The sequence below is a fragment of the Crocuta crocuta genome, unplaced genomic scaffold (genome assembly GCF_008692635.1).
Source record: "Crocuta crocuta isolate KB4526 unplaced genomic scaffold, BGI_CrCroc_1.0 scaffold167, whole genome shotgun sequence".
NCBI classification, from domain to species: domain Eukaryota; kingdom Metazoa; phylum Chordata; class Mammalia; order Carnivora; family Hyaenidae; genus Crocuta; species Crocuta crocuta.
In genome coordinates, this window is record NW_027532406.1 from 3,832,113 (window position 1) to 3,846,656 (window position 14,544).

The window sequence follows — 14,544 nt, forward strand, 5'->3', positions numbered from 1 at the left end:
AGAAGTCCCCAGGGGCGCCTGGGTGGCTCAGTCAGTTGAGCATCCGACTTCGGCTCAGGTCATGATCTCACAGATCGTGGGTTCGAGTCCTATATCGGGCTCTGTGCTGACAGCTAGCTTAGAGCCTGGAGCCTGCTTCAGATTCTGTATCTCCGTCTCTCTCTGACCCTCCCCTGCTCATGCTGTCTCTCTCTCTCTCAGAAATAAATAAAAAAACATTGAAAAAAAAAAAAAAAAGAAGTCCCTGCCTATGTGAACCTTCGTGCTGGTCCCTGCATAATGAATCACTCTGACTTTTTCATTCCTTGTTTCAATTTGTCATCATTACTACACTTTACACTCTGTCTCTGCGTGTGTGACTGAACTTCCCTACTATGAGCTTTTTAAAGTTTTTATTTTAATTCTAGTGTGTTAACATACGGTGTGTTATTAGTGCCAGGTGTACAATATAGTGATTCAGCACTTCTATACATCGCCCAGTGCTCATCACAAGTGCCCTCCTTAATCCCCAGCACCTAGTCTACCCAGCCCTCCACCCTCCTCCTCTCTGGTAACCACAAGCTTGTTCTCTATAATTAAGAGTCTGTTTTTTGCTTGTCTCTCTCTATATATATATATTCTTTTTATCGCTTTGCTTTGTTTTGTTTCTTAAACTCTACATATGAGTTAAATCATATGGCATTTGTCTTTCTCTGACTGACTTATTTCATTTAGCATTATACTTTCTAGCTCTATCCATGTTGTTGCAAATGGCAAGATTTCATTCTTTTTTATGGCTGAAAAATATTCCATTGTGTATGTATACACACACACACACACACACACACACACACACACCCATATACTACATCTTCTTTATCCATTCATCAGGCCATGGACACTTGGGCTGCTTCCATATCTTGACTATTATAGATAATGCTACTATAAATTGTGAACTTTTTAAGGGTAGTTACAAGTCCCCTGTTCACCTTAGAACCCCTCCCTAGAACCTTGGGTAGTACTTTGCACATAACAGTTGTTCATTAACTGAAGTTACTGAAGTTATTAAGTTGAACTTGAGTTATTTAAACCTCGGATCCATACCCACAACTGAGGTCTGAATCAAAGAAAACTCCAGGGTTAGCACAAGAAGATGGCCTTACCCTCAGGTAGGCGGGGTTATTCTCAGAGAGAGAGGGAGATACAGAATCTGAAACAGGCTCCAAGCTCTGAGCTGGCAGTCAGCACAGAGCCCAATGCAGGGCTCAAACCCAAGAACCGTGAGATCATGACCTGAGCCAAAGTTGAACGCTTAACCAGACTGAGCCACCCAGGCTTCCCCCCTTAATTCCATTCTTAATAAGCCATATTATTGATTACTTTTCACCCAGCCAGGCTACTTTTTAACTCTTTATTGAAGTATAATATACATACTGAAAAGTACAAATATCCTAAGTATACAGCTTGCTTTTAAAAAAAACCGAACATACCTATGTAACCAGTATTATCCAGAAACAGCACATTCATGGGACGACAGGGCCCCCTGGTGCTGCCTTCCAGTCACTTCCTCTCCCAAGGGCAGTCAGTTTCCTGGCTTGGAATTCTGTAGATTAAGTCTTCCTGGGTTTGCTTGTTTGTTTGATCTTGCTATGAGGTATCACTGAGGCTGTCCATGCTCTCTTCAGCCAGAAAACATGGGCCAGGTTAGGTTTTCAAGTACTCTCTATAGAAGTAAGCCATGTACTCTTTCCACTCTCTTCCCAGACTGATCGTTAGTAAGTCTGTTTGCTGGTTTCCTCTTGTCTTATCCCTACCAGTAATGGTGGCCATTCTTTTCATCAGCAGATGTTTACTCCTGGGCATATAGTCAAAGGGTAACTGTCCTCTACTATTGAAGTGGTTACTGTTTTGTGTGGCTGAAGAGATTGACCTTTGGTTCGACCGGATGCTTTCCAAGTTCCCTTCCAGACCCAAGAGTCTGCCACTGAAGAGGGTAGAATGGGAGGCCATGAGAAAATGGGCTTATCCCAAAGCCGGATTCTGATTTTGGTGTTTGCCAAAGAAACCCCCCATCATCATCTCTCACCTGGACAACAGTCTTCCTGACTGAGCCCTGTGCTCCAGTTGTGCCTCTGTCCAGTCGCATCCCCACACAGCCAGCCAGGGAAATCCAGCCTCAAGGGAAATCTAACTCCATCTCACTTACCTACTTCCAGTCCTTTCCTGGGGCTCTACCACCTAGAAGATAGAGAACAAACCCTTTCATGAAAATACAAGACCCTTGGGGACCTGTGACCTGCCTTCCTCTTCCATTCACTCGCCCCCACCCCCGTGTCCGGCAATTTGCACCTTTGCTTATGTGAACACCACTACCTAGAATGCCTCCCCCCCCCCCACTCCCCTTTACTTGGCCAGTTTCTGCTCATCCTTTGGGATTCAGCTTAGGAGTCACCTCCAGAAGGCCTTTACTGCCCTGTACTTGCACCACCCCAAGCCTGGGTTCCATATCGTCCTCTGCGCCCCCATAGCATCTTCCGTCTACCCCATTATGGCATTTACCACACTGTTGAAATAATTTGTTTCTCCCACAACCTGGGAGTGTTTCAAGGAACAAAGTCTTATTTATCTCTTTATTCTCAACTCCTAGCGTAGCACCTGACCTATAATATATTCTCATTCAGCGTTGGTCACACCACACTAAACTGTCACTGAGTTGTAATCAGAAACATCGAGGAAGGAGCAAACCATTCATTTTAAGCCAAGAGAACTGAATTTGGCTGTGAGATTGCCCTGGGCTTTGGAACCCACATGGTGTGAACAGTTGAATTTTCTCCGTGTCTTTGTTCTAAGGCCTCCACTTATCCCTGTTGTGTTTGCCTCTTCCTCTAGGCAACGGGGAGCTGAGCAATAAGGAGTTTGTTTCCATCATGAAGCAGCGGCTGATGAGAGGACTAGAGAAGCCCAAAGACATGGGCTTTACCCGCCTCATGCAGGCCATGTGGAAATGTGCACAAGAAACCGCCTGGGACTTTGCTTTGCCGAAACAGTAACCCAGAACTGCAAGAGGGGCCTCCTCCTCCACCCAAGCCAGCCTGGCCCCTTGAGCAGAGCCTTGGCACAATCCTTCCTGCTGCTGCTTCTGGAAGTAGTGCTCCCTTCCTCCTGGGAATGATCTCGGGAATCAACCAGTCTTCCCTCTCCACCCTTCCCCTGTCTAAGCATCTCCACTCAGCTCTGATGCTGCCCAGTGATTAGGTTCTCAAAAACATGAACAAGTCCCACAAGTTCGGCCTTTGGCACCTGCATCAGCACCACGCATTCAGGCACCCTATGGATAAAGAACGCAGGGGGCCATCCACGTACCTGCCAACCCTGGGAAACACCCAGTTCTCGAGTCATTCTTGCCGCGGATTCACATTAAGAACATCCTTGCTTTTCCTCCTGCTCGTACTTTTAAACCACGAACTGGGAAGACCTCTGAAAGGCCAAAGGTCATGAATGGTCACGAGGAAGAGCCGGGCCGCCTGAGCTGGTGGGAAGCCTGGGCCAGAGAAAGGATCCACGTCGGTCCCCGGGGTGGCCCTGACGCCTGCTCCAAGGAGGTGATCTGCACCGTGGGAATGGAGCAAGATTTGGAGTTTACAGCAGCCGCTTCATGGCTCTCTCCACTCCTCTATTTTCCTCCCAGGCTCCCTGAGAGGGCTCCACCATGACTGTGCTTAATGAGCAGCAGTGACTGAGTTCATGTTCCCTGCAAGTGCCATTTCCCCTCCAGGAATGTGCCTCTGAAGCCGAGGCCTGGCTCAGAGCCTGTCTGCCCTCCGTCTTAAACACTTGTAAAATATCACTTTCATTGTAACAGTTTTCAAAAAATTCCCCTCCCCCCGCCCCACCAAAGGCTCTTGTCTCTTTTATTTTAGGATCCTCTGGGGTACTTTTCACTTCATTTCTCCAATGGGTTGGAGACCCTGCTAGCAGCGGATCTGCTTCATTTCTACCACAGTCTGGTTCTTCCTGTTCAAAGGCAACCTCAGGCACAAACAAAAAGCGAGGGCATTTGGAGGTTAATGATGGCACTGTCGCTGCATAGTTTGGGTGTCATTTCATCTCGGGCCAGGTACATAGTCCTTGATGTCCCCTACCCCACGGCTGGGAACTAAAGTGGGGTGGAGGAGTATACAGGAAATCGGCTGGTGTGGCGGCTCTGAATTTAAGAGCCACAGCAACCAGTGTTTTATATGAATTCAGCTCTCACTACCTCGGTGTGGCCTTGAACAAGCAATTTCCCATCTGGTTCCTCAACTGTAAAATGACCGGGTTGAGAGTAATGGGCTCTTAAGTTTTCTTCCTTCCAGGTCCCCAGAGCCTCTCCTTCAGCTCTCCTCCAGAATTCCCGCAGCCTCCAGAAGCTCCAGGCAGTGCCCCCGGCACGCGAGTGTCTCGAGTCTGATGCAATAGACGAACCACACCAAACACCTGGTGCTTCCCGCAAGGCCTGGAAGCCGGTAGGAAGTGTTTATCAGCCACATAAGAGCAGGGGCCTGGGTCTGTGGTTCTGCAAGGACAGTACCAGCCCCAGTGTCTCCCCTAGAGCAGTGTAACAAGTTCATTTCCAATCTCCTTTCCGGGAGCAGGTTAGACTATCTCTCAAAGGAGCTTGCCACTCACCTAATTCATGTACCTTCCACTCGTTCCTTTCTTGGGATATGTATTCCTGGTACCCAGGTGGAGGCTTTGCCTTGCTCACTGCCTCAGGGCTGAGGCATCAGCAAAATGTGAGCTTTTCTTACATTTGTCCCGGAATCCCCAGATCACCTTTTCTGCAACCCTCGTTTCTCCAGCCTGGAAGCGAAGTCCCATTCACAGGCTTTATGGGGCACTCATTCCCCTGCAAGAAGAGATCTGCTGTTTGGCCTGGGTTCACTCAAGCAATAAGCCAGATCACAGCAGGATAGAGTAAAGATCTTACCTACAGCTTGAAACCCAAGGTCAAGGGCACCCACTTATCACAGGTACATGGAATTCCAACTTTAGGTCCTGGGAGTGCCTGGGGAAGCACAGGAGGTCCAGGTGCTCTAGAAGACAGGATGACCTCACCTGGGCACAATCGAGAGGTACAAGCTAAGTCACCCGGAAGAGCCCAGGGTCCCCCAAGGACGTCCTTGAGCAAGGCGGCATGTGAGCAGGCCTGAGAGGGTTTCAGTAGGCAGCATTTGGGGGAGGCTGGGAGCACTGGGGGGTACAGAAGGCTGATGTGTGCTTCCCTTTTTATTCAGATGGTTTCTTCTGCCTAAATAGAATAACCTTCCTCTCTTTCTTCAAGACTCCACTCCAGCTCTTCCCCACTTAGGAAGCCCACGTGGATCCTCTTCCAGACAAGATTAGTAGTCCCTCCTCTACCTCCCAGGGATCACTGGCCCACCCCTGACACCACTGCTGTAATCATGTAATGTTTGTGAGATTGTCACCCACAAAGTTCAGACCCAAAGCAGTGACATGGTCAAAAAACAGTCCACCACCAAAAGCTAATTTTAAAATAACTCTTGGACAGGGCACCTGGGTGGCTCAGTTGGTTGAGCATCTGACTTCAGCTCAGGTCACGATCCTACAGTTTGTGAGTTCGAGCCCTGCATGAGGCTGCTATCAGCACAGAACCTGCTTCAGATCCTCTGTCCCCCTCGCTCTCTGCCCCTCCCCCACTTGTACTCTCTCAAAAATAAAAGTTCTGTGCTGACAGCTCAGAGCCTGGAGTCTGCTTCAGATCTTTAGACCCCCTCTCTCCCTGCCCCTTCCCCTACTTGTTGTCTGTCTCTCTCTTTCTCTCTCTTTCTCTCTCTCAAAAATAAATAAACATCTAAAATAAATAAAATAACTCTTGGACAAAGTAAAAGTTATTATGAGCAGAGCCTCAGTAAATTCCTCTCACATACCCACAGCCATTCTCTATGTTTGTTGCTGTTCTCTACTTCTTTAAAACAAAAAAAGAACTCTCTAGTTCTAGCCCTTAGACTTCAGCGAGGGAAAGAAAGGTAGAGAGGACTCACGCTGCTGGGCTTCCTTGTCACCTGGGCTCAGCATCATCCATGAGGACAAGCAGAGAGAAAGTGGAGACAGAAGTACTAAGAAAAATGGGTTTAAGAACATGATTCTCTTCAAAAATCATACTAATAGCTTTTAATCCCCCACCCAATTTTAGCTCTGGTTGGACTATATGCACTTGAACTCAATGGGAGTCTAAGACAAAAGGAGGAAGTCCAGGCAACAGCTGCTCCCAGACAGGGAAGAAGGGACAGCAGCATAAGTGCCAGGAGCCAGGTCCCCCAACTGGAGCATCCTCTCCAAGCCTGAGCACAGCCCAAGCCAGGTCATGTGCCCCCAAGAAGCTCAGAAAAAGAGGGAGGGAACAGAGTCAGGAGTTCAGGGGCACGTGGGTGGCTCAGTCGGTTAAGTGTCCAACTTCGGCTCAGGTCATAATATCGCAGTTCGCGAGTTTGAGCCCCACGTTGGGCTCTGCCTGCTTTGGATTCTGTGTGTCCCTCTCTGTGCCCATCGTCTGCTCATGCTCTGTCTCCGTCTCTCAAAAACAAAATAAAAAATAAACATTTTTTTTAATTAAAAAAGAGAGAATTAGCTTGCTCCCAATCTTAGTGTTCTGAAGTATAAATAATAGGTTACAACCTTTTAAAAAAAAAAAAAAGTTCAGCTTTCAGGCTTCAAGTGCCACCTGCTGGCAAGAAGGCTCAGCGCAAGGAGTCTGGTCTGGAGCGGGTAAGGGGAGGCAGCTTGAGTCCAGCCTAGCCCCAGCCCTGCTCCTGAGACAAGGCCTCCCAGGAACCTGGGTGGCACTGAGTGAGTCAGAATGAACAGCCAAGGATAGACCGTAACCATGAAAAGAGACATTATGGATATGATTCTAATTGAGAAGAGGAAAGGAGCAATGCTTGTGGATTGTTCTCTGTGGTTCAGAATGGGAATTTTTACCAGCAAATGAGAGGGTATGAGTTGCTCTATTCAGTCCACAACTCTTTGCTGCTCACCTGCTATATGCCAGGCATGGGGCAAGGTCTTCAGGGAGTTTGTCTTCTAGAGAAAGGAAACAAGGTTAAGTACATGCTGGTAGGAGAGCACTTAGAAAAGCAGAAGGGCCACCAAATGCAGATTTGGGAGCTCAAGGCAGGCTTGCAGAGGAAAGGATTTATTTTTAGGTCAAAAAAACCCCACTAAGGTCTGCGTGTTGAGTAGGAGGTAACAAAAGGGGAGGGGGCCCAGGCAGAGGCTGCAGTGCATGCAAAGGTCCCAAGGCCAAAAAATAGCATGTTTCTGGAAACTGAAGTTCTGGGGAGTGTCCAGAACAAACTGGGAAGTGATTTTGTAACCCAAGAGTTAGTTAATATGACAATCTTCACCCAAAAAAAAAAAAAAAGATAACAAATGCATTTGAGTATTTTAAACCACACTTAAAATCATACGAGAAATTTTAAAATGTTTAGAACTGAGTATGATAGAGGCGCCTGGGTGGCTCAGTTGGTTAAGCATCTATCTGACTTTGGCTCAGGTCATGACCTCACTGCTCCTGATCTGGAGCCCCGCATCAGGCTCTGTGCTGACAGCTCAGACCCTGGAGCCTGCTTTGGATTCTGTGTCTCCCTCTCTGTGCCCATCGTCTGCTCACATTCTCTCTCTCTCTCAAAAATACATAAATATTTAAAAAATTTTAAGAACTGAATATGATTATCAAAATACTAAATATGAAGACTGTGGGACACAGCTAAAAAACTTAAAACTCCTTAACAACTTCCATACTTATTTACAGATTATAGGATGACACTATGTTAAGCGTCTGCTTCAAGAAGTTGGAGGAAAAAAAAGATCAAGATCATAACCCAAAATAACAAATAAAAGGAGCAAAAATAAATAATATTAGAAAATTTAATATGCATATAACCAGCTACTACAGAAGTTTAGAAATAGTAATACTGGGAACTTTATGCCAATAAATTTGAAATGGATAGTTTCCTAGAAAATATAACTTACCAGACATAAGAAAAAATTGAAAATCTGATTAGACTATAATAAAGAGAATCATTAATTTTAAGTCTACTTATAATTAAAAAAAATACCAAACCCAGATGACTTTATATGAGAGGGGGGAAAAAAGAGAACCAGGTCCTGTAGGACCTTGAAAGACCCAATAAGGAGTTTGGACTTTATTTTAATTATAATTGGGAGCCACTGAAGGATTTTAAGCCGGAAGATGATGTAACGAGTTTTGCATTTTGGAATGATGACTCTGCCTGCAATGCCACAGATGGATTGGAGCGGGATCCAGGTTGGAGACTGCTATAATAATCCAGTTAGCAGATGCTGGACGCCTAGATTAGGGTGAATGACTGCAGAGTTGGAACTGCTAATAGAATTGGGAGATGTGAGGTCAGGCCTGAGGGGGCATGTAACTTGGAGGATGGTGAGGAAGAGGGAATAATTAAGGATGACACCCGATTTCTGTTTAGGTAATGGGGTGTATGGTACTGCTCTTCCTTGGGGCTGGGAAACAGAGAACCAGGTGTGGCTGGAGGAAGATGAGGCTTTTTTGACATGCCAAGGTGCCTGAGAGGCATCCCGGTAGAAATATCTAATGGGTTGTCAGATATAAGAATCTGGACCCAGGTAAGGGGTCTAGGGTAGAGATAAGGTTTAGGAATCTCCCAACTTCAAGGCCAACTAACCACAAACACAGCAAGTCTGAATCGGTTTCCCCACTGTAAAACACTAACCCCAGCTCCATCTCTTCCCCAAGGGAAACTGGGAGTAGAGACCATCGAAGTGAAAGGACTTTGAATCAAAGAACCCATACTTGGTGGGTTATCTATGAGGGGACAAGTTTGGTAGAAAGGGTTCAAGTGCCCTGTGCCCTCCTTCTAGTCTCCAGACTCACTAGATGTCAAGAGCTCCTTTTTCTGTAGGGAGAAGAAGAGACAGAGCAAAGGACTACAGTGGAGATCCAAAGATCAAATAATGTGTTGAAACTCAAATTGAATATTCAATCACCTATCAGTCATTCACACGCAGAGGAATGTTCACCATCGTTGCTGTAAGGTTTAAGTTTTCTACTTTCTTTTTCCACCATTCACATGGTTCCAAAAGCAAGCCTAACATAAAAAAGCATACATTTTTTAAAGTTTATTTATTCATGGGGGGGGGCAGGAGCAGAGAAAGGAGAGAGAATCCCAAACAGGCTCCCTGCTGTCAGCGTGAAGCCCAAAGTGGGGCCCAAACCCAGGAACCAAGAGACCATGACTTGAGCTGAAATCAAGAGTCGGATGCTCAACTGACTGAGTCACCCAAGCGCCCCTGGTCAAAAAGGCACATGTTTTAACACCTCCCAGCCATTCCCACAGCTGCATAGTATTCCATTGTATACCATGGTTTAATCGATAAGAGTAGTTTCTCAGGGAGAGATTTTAGAACCTGGCTTTCTGAAAAGATGGGCTGGGAGGTCACATCTGGAGACAGCAAGGGACACTGGGGAATCAGGAAGCAAAAGAGCAAAGGACAGGGAGTACGGGATACTCCACTGATTTGGCAATTCTTCCTGAAGCCCTAGGAAGGAATTTATCCCCATGGCTAGTTCAGGGGAACTCTCAATAAAGTGTTTAAAGAGAGAAAAACCGGGGCACCTGGTGGCTCAGTTAGGCATCCGACTTCGGCTCAAGGCATGATCTCACGGTCCGTGGGTTCCAGCCCCACGTTGGGCTCTGTGCTGACAGCTAGCTCAGAGCCTGGAGCCTGCTTCAGATTCTGTGTCTCCCTCTCTCTCTGCCCCTCCCCTGCTCACGCTGTCTGTCTCTCTCTCTCTCACAGAAATAAATAAAACATTTTAAAAAATGAATAAAACAGACAATAACCTATCTCTGGGATTCATTTACTCTATTCATTTAACAAAGATATATGGAGCCCATGTTAGGTACCAGGCCCTGTGCTCAGGCCATGGGGAATGTTGAGGGCAAGATCTCCATCTTGACTGAGCCGGAGCCAGGTGTGCGAGCTGTGCGAGGCAGTGAAGGCGAGGGTCCAAGGCGGCGCCAGGCTCACAGAGGAGACCCTTTCCTGGCCTCAGGTCCTGTCTCAGACGCCATCTCCGATCTTACACACACAACTAGCAACTCCGTCTTCTGAGCCTCCTCTGGAGCTCACACACAACCCCACTGTTGTACTTGCCGCACTATCCACTAATTCTGTAATACCGAGCTCCCTTACCAGACTGTGGGCGCCCTGAGGGCGGGCGCTCCCCTTTAGTCGTGGTGCGTTCTGAACCCCTAGAACTCTGCACAGTGCCTGGCTTTCAGTATAGACATCTGCCTGNATAAAACAGACAATAACCTATCTCTGGGATTCATTTACTCTATTCATTTAACAAAGATATATGGAGCCCATGTTAGGTACCAGGCCCTGTGCTCAGGCCATGGGGAATGTTGAGGGCAAGATCTCCATCTTGGCTGAGCCGGAGCCAGGTGTGCGAGCTGTGTGAGGCAGTGAAGGCGAGGGTCCAAGGTGGCGCCAGGCTCACAGAGGAGACCCTTTCCCGGCCTCAGGTCCTGTCTCAGACGCCATCTCCGATCTTACACACACAACTAGCAACTCCGTCTTCTGAGCCTCCTCTGGAGCTCACACACAACCCCACTGTTGTACTTGCCGCACTATCCACTAATTCTGTAATACCGAGCTCCCTTACCAGACTGTGGGCGCCCTGAGGGCGGGCGCTCCCCTTTAGTCGTGGTGCGTTCTGAACCCCTAGAACTCTGCACAGTGCCTGGCTTTCAGTATAGACATCTGCCTGTTAAATCAATTCTATCTCTTCACAGAGATGGAACTTAAGCTGAGCCCTGAGGAACAAGTTAGCGTGGACAGATGAAAAAGATAATTAAGGAGGACAGATAGATAGGGCTGGGGTGAAATGTATGAAGGCGGAGATGGGGAGGGGGTGACAGGAGATGGAAGCATGTTAAGGTCACACCGAATTCTCGGCATCCCCAGAGGAGAGAAATACAGAGGCCGGTGGTCATCGAATACAAGGATGGTTTTGGCTGTCGAAGTAAGAGGAGATGCTAAGATTCATTTGGAGATTCTTTTCTCCAGTGACTTCCCTTGGTTATCTGTGGAAGTGATTAAGGATTTTTTTTTCCCCTTTACTCTTTGAGCCTCATCCTCCCACAGATACCAGGATCCCAGCTAGACAGGATAGACATTCCCAATTTTTCCCTCAGATCAAAACCATGACATCTTGATGTAAAGAACTGTCAAGGAGAAACTGTAATTTCAAGCTGGCACACCAGTTCCGGTTTTAAACAAAATCGATAGACCAAGGACCATAAAGTTTAACTTGAACTGAGCAGCAGTGTGACTTCCTTCCTGGCCTTTGGACCAGAGAAGGATGCATAGATGAATTGCCTCAAGACCAAAAACAATACACCAAGTTTGAGAACTCTAAGAAGGGCAGGGAGTGATAATATGGAGGTGGGTTAGACTAGCATTCGGGCACAGTTTATAATCCCTTCTGAAACAACAAAGCCTTTTTTTTTTTAAGTCTATTTATTGTGAGTGGGGGGAGGGGCAGAGAGAGTGGGAGAGAGAGAGAATCCCAAGCAGGCTCAGGGCTTTCAGCACAGAGCCTGACACCAGGCTCGATCCCACAAACCCTGAGATTGTGACCTGAGCTGAAATCAAGAGTCAGGTGCTTAACCGCCTGATACACCCAGGTGTCCCAAAGCCTTACCGAATTGAAATAATTCAGAGACCCAGCTCAGCTGCAGAGAGGAGGGAAGGAGAAACATGAGGAAAATAAGGCCTAAGGAAGTCCTACTACACACACACACACACACACACACACACGCGCACTCACGTGCGCGCGAAAACTCAGTCTGTCTTTCCAGAGGCTTACCACTCCAGACCCTGCCAACCAAGCCAAATTACTGGCTACAGACTCAAAATTTAAATGAGATTTCAGCATTTATACATTTTGCACTAAAGGAGAAGAGGGTTCATCAGTCAGCAGCTGGCCAATCACAGCCCAATTCCTTAACGTAATGAAATTACAGGCCTTCTTTTACCCGAGTGCCCTCTTCTCAAAGTGAAGTACCGGGGGTGAGCCAGAAAAGAGGGGCCTCGTGATGCTCAGGAAATGTAAGAGGAGACTTCATGATACTTAGAAGAAGAGGGGGAACTGGACATCGCAGTCCTAGGTCACCAAATCCCACAAAGGCTATTTGAATAGTATCCTAGGACTTATCCGTTAACATGTGTTAAGGACCCGTCAATCTGTGGAGACCTTTTCTCTCTAAGTGTAGGGCCCTCTTCTTACTGAGGCGCTCATTTCTTCACCACCAGCATAATTTTCTAACAGACCAGCTGGCAGCTTGCATTAGGAAGGGGACCGTGGGGAGGGGAAGGAAAGCCAGATGTGAAGAAATTTCCAAGGAGTGAGTGTGTAGCCAAGGATGCCTTGCTTCTTATTACACTGAGAAAATAACAACCTACTTGAAAAGAACTTCCTTATGTTCCCACTTCCAAATCCGCCAGTTGCCTGCGGTGTACCTGGCCACGCTGTCTTCTCTCCTGAACATCAATGAGTCGTCCGTACAGCTATTTAAGGCCATCCCCTCGCTCATGCCCCAGATCCCACCCCCTCTGTCTACTCCTCTGTCCTCTCTTGCATCACCAACAGTTCTTGCCCAATTAAATGATTCCTATCACAGAATTTTAAAAAAACAAAAAGAGAACTTCTCCACATTCCTCTCCACTACCAATCCATTTCTTCCTCACTTTTACTCTCTTGAATTCATTCCTATCAGGCTTTCGCCTCTACTGTCCACTGAGATCAATCTTATCAAGGTCACCACTCACCTCCACACTGTCACACCCACGGGTCGTTTCCTAGTCGGCATACTGCTTGGCCTCTCCACAGGGTTTGCCGAAGTTAGACCCTTCGGTCCCCCGTGAAACATTTGCTTTACTTGGCTTTTGCGAGAACTTTTTCTTACTCACAAGCTGCTGCTTCATTCTCCTTTCCTGGCTTCTCCTCCTCTCTCAGACCTGTATGGATGGGGTGCCACAGGACTCAGTAATCAGACTTCCATTCTTCCCTATTTACACTCACTTCCTTGGTGCATTTAGTGCCAGAGCTGTAAATACTATTTATATCCCTTTGTCCATCTAGTCCCATAGCTTTTTCTTTTTAATGTTTTAATTACTTCTGAGAGAGAGAGAGAGAGCATGAGCAGGGGAGGGTCAGAGAGAGGGAGATACAGAATCTGAAACAGACTCCAGGCTCTGAGCTAGCTCTCAGCACAGAGCCCAGACAGTGAGATCATGACCTGCGCCGAAGTCGGACGCTTAACCGACTGAGCCACCCAGGCGCCCCTAGTCCCATAGCTTTAAATACCATTTCTTTAAATACCATATGGTAATTTCCAAAATTGTGTTTCTATCCCCATTGTCTCCCCTCAACCCTACATATATACAGCTCCCTACTCTACATCTCCAATTAGTTCTATAAGGCATCATGAACTTAACACACCCTCAATCACACATCTAACATCCCCTCTACCAAACTGCTTCTCTCCGTCTTCCCCCAGTTTCTCCAGTTTCAGAAAAGGCAAGCTTTGTTCCTCCACTGACCCTGGCCAAAACCCTGAAATCATCCTCAACTCCTCTTCCTCAATTCCACATCCCACGTCCAATCCACCAGCAAAATCGTTTTGATTTGTGTCTTCAAAATATATCTAGAATTGGACTACATCTCACCACCTCCGTCATTACCCTTGTCCGAGTTACCATTAATTCCCACCTGGATTACAGTAGCAGCCGCTTTCCAAATTCTGCTTCAAAGTCCGGGTAATAGAAGACCTGAGAGATGACCAATGGACTTGGCAATGTGGGTGACCTTGACAGAACTGCTTGCACGTGAAAGCCTGAGAGAACCTGCACTCTATAGTGTAATCCTACATGCTCCTTGTTGATTCTGTAATAACTCGCCAAGAAAATTCCCATTTCAGAGCCTTTGCATGCTTTTCCTTCTGCCTGGACCATCCTTCCCTCCAGATAGTCAGATCTGGAATACCTGTTCTTTCTCTTGAATTGAGGTTTCTGTTAAAATGCCAGCTTCTGAGAGATTTCTCTTATCAGCCTAAATAAAATAGCATCTCTACTCTCTATTCCCTTTTCTTTTTTTTTCTTCATAGCATTTGTCACTGTCTGAATATTTCTGTCTCTGTCTCTCCCGCACACACACTAGAATTAAGTTCTATGAGGGCAGGGGTTTGTTTTGTTCGCCACTGGACACCCTTCCTGGCAAATGCCTGCTGAACAAATAAATAAATGACCTTCGTCTCAAACTCACAGAATTACTGCCAAGAACATGGAAGCATACTCGACTTCAGACCTCTGAGAATGACCCTCTGGGATCCAAGAATGTGGGCAGGCAGCCTCAGGAACTCTCCTAGCCGTCCCCTTCTTAGAAGACATACGGTAACACTTCCGCCCTCGCTCAAACCTCGCTCAACTCTCGGA

The 14,544-nt window shown here is 46.8% G+C and overlaps 1 protein-coding gene and 1 long non-coding RNA gene across 9 annotated transcripts in view; one reads left to right on the forward strand and one right to left on the reverse strand.

The window, feature by feature from the left end:
- MICU1 (mitochondrial calcium uptake 1) overlaps positions 1–3,244 on the forward strand; it is a 238,544-nt gene extending 235,300 nt beyond the window's left edge. For all 4 annotated transcript variants that reach the window (XM_077778570.1, XM_077778572.1, XM_077778571.1 and 1 more), the window contains one exon: positions 2,869–3,244. In XM_077778570.1, the coding sequence (XP_077634696.1) occupies positions 2,869–3,029 (161 nt within the window). In that variant the 3' untranslated portion in view covers positions 3,030–3,244. The remainder of the gene's footprint in view (positions 1–2,868) is intronic.
- A 252-nt stretch (positions 3,245–3,496) lies between these two features.
- LOC144243485 (uncharacterized) lies at positions 3,497–14,516 on the reverse strand. 5 transcript variants are annotated; one of them, XR_013338664.1, is made up of 6 exons: positions 14,375–14,513; positions 7,017–7,062; positions 4,949–5,076; positions 4,648–4,867; positions 4,238–4,474; positions 3,497–3,586 (listed from the first exon to the last, which is right to left on the reverse strand). It is a non-coding gene; the product is annotated as an uncharacterized LOC144243485 (long non-coding RNA). The 5 variants fall into 5 exon arrangements; XR_013338663.1 differs by having other exon boundaries at positions 4,238–4,867; positions 14,375–14,516; XR_013338665.1 differs by lacking the exon at positions 14,375–14,513 and adding an exon at positions 12,880–13,062 and having other exon boundaries at positions 4,238–4,867.
- Between the last annotated feature and the right edge of the window lie 28 nt (positions 14,517–14,544).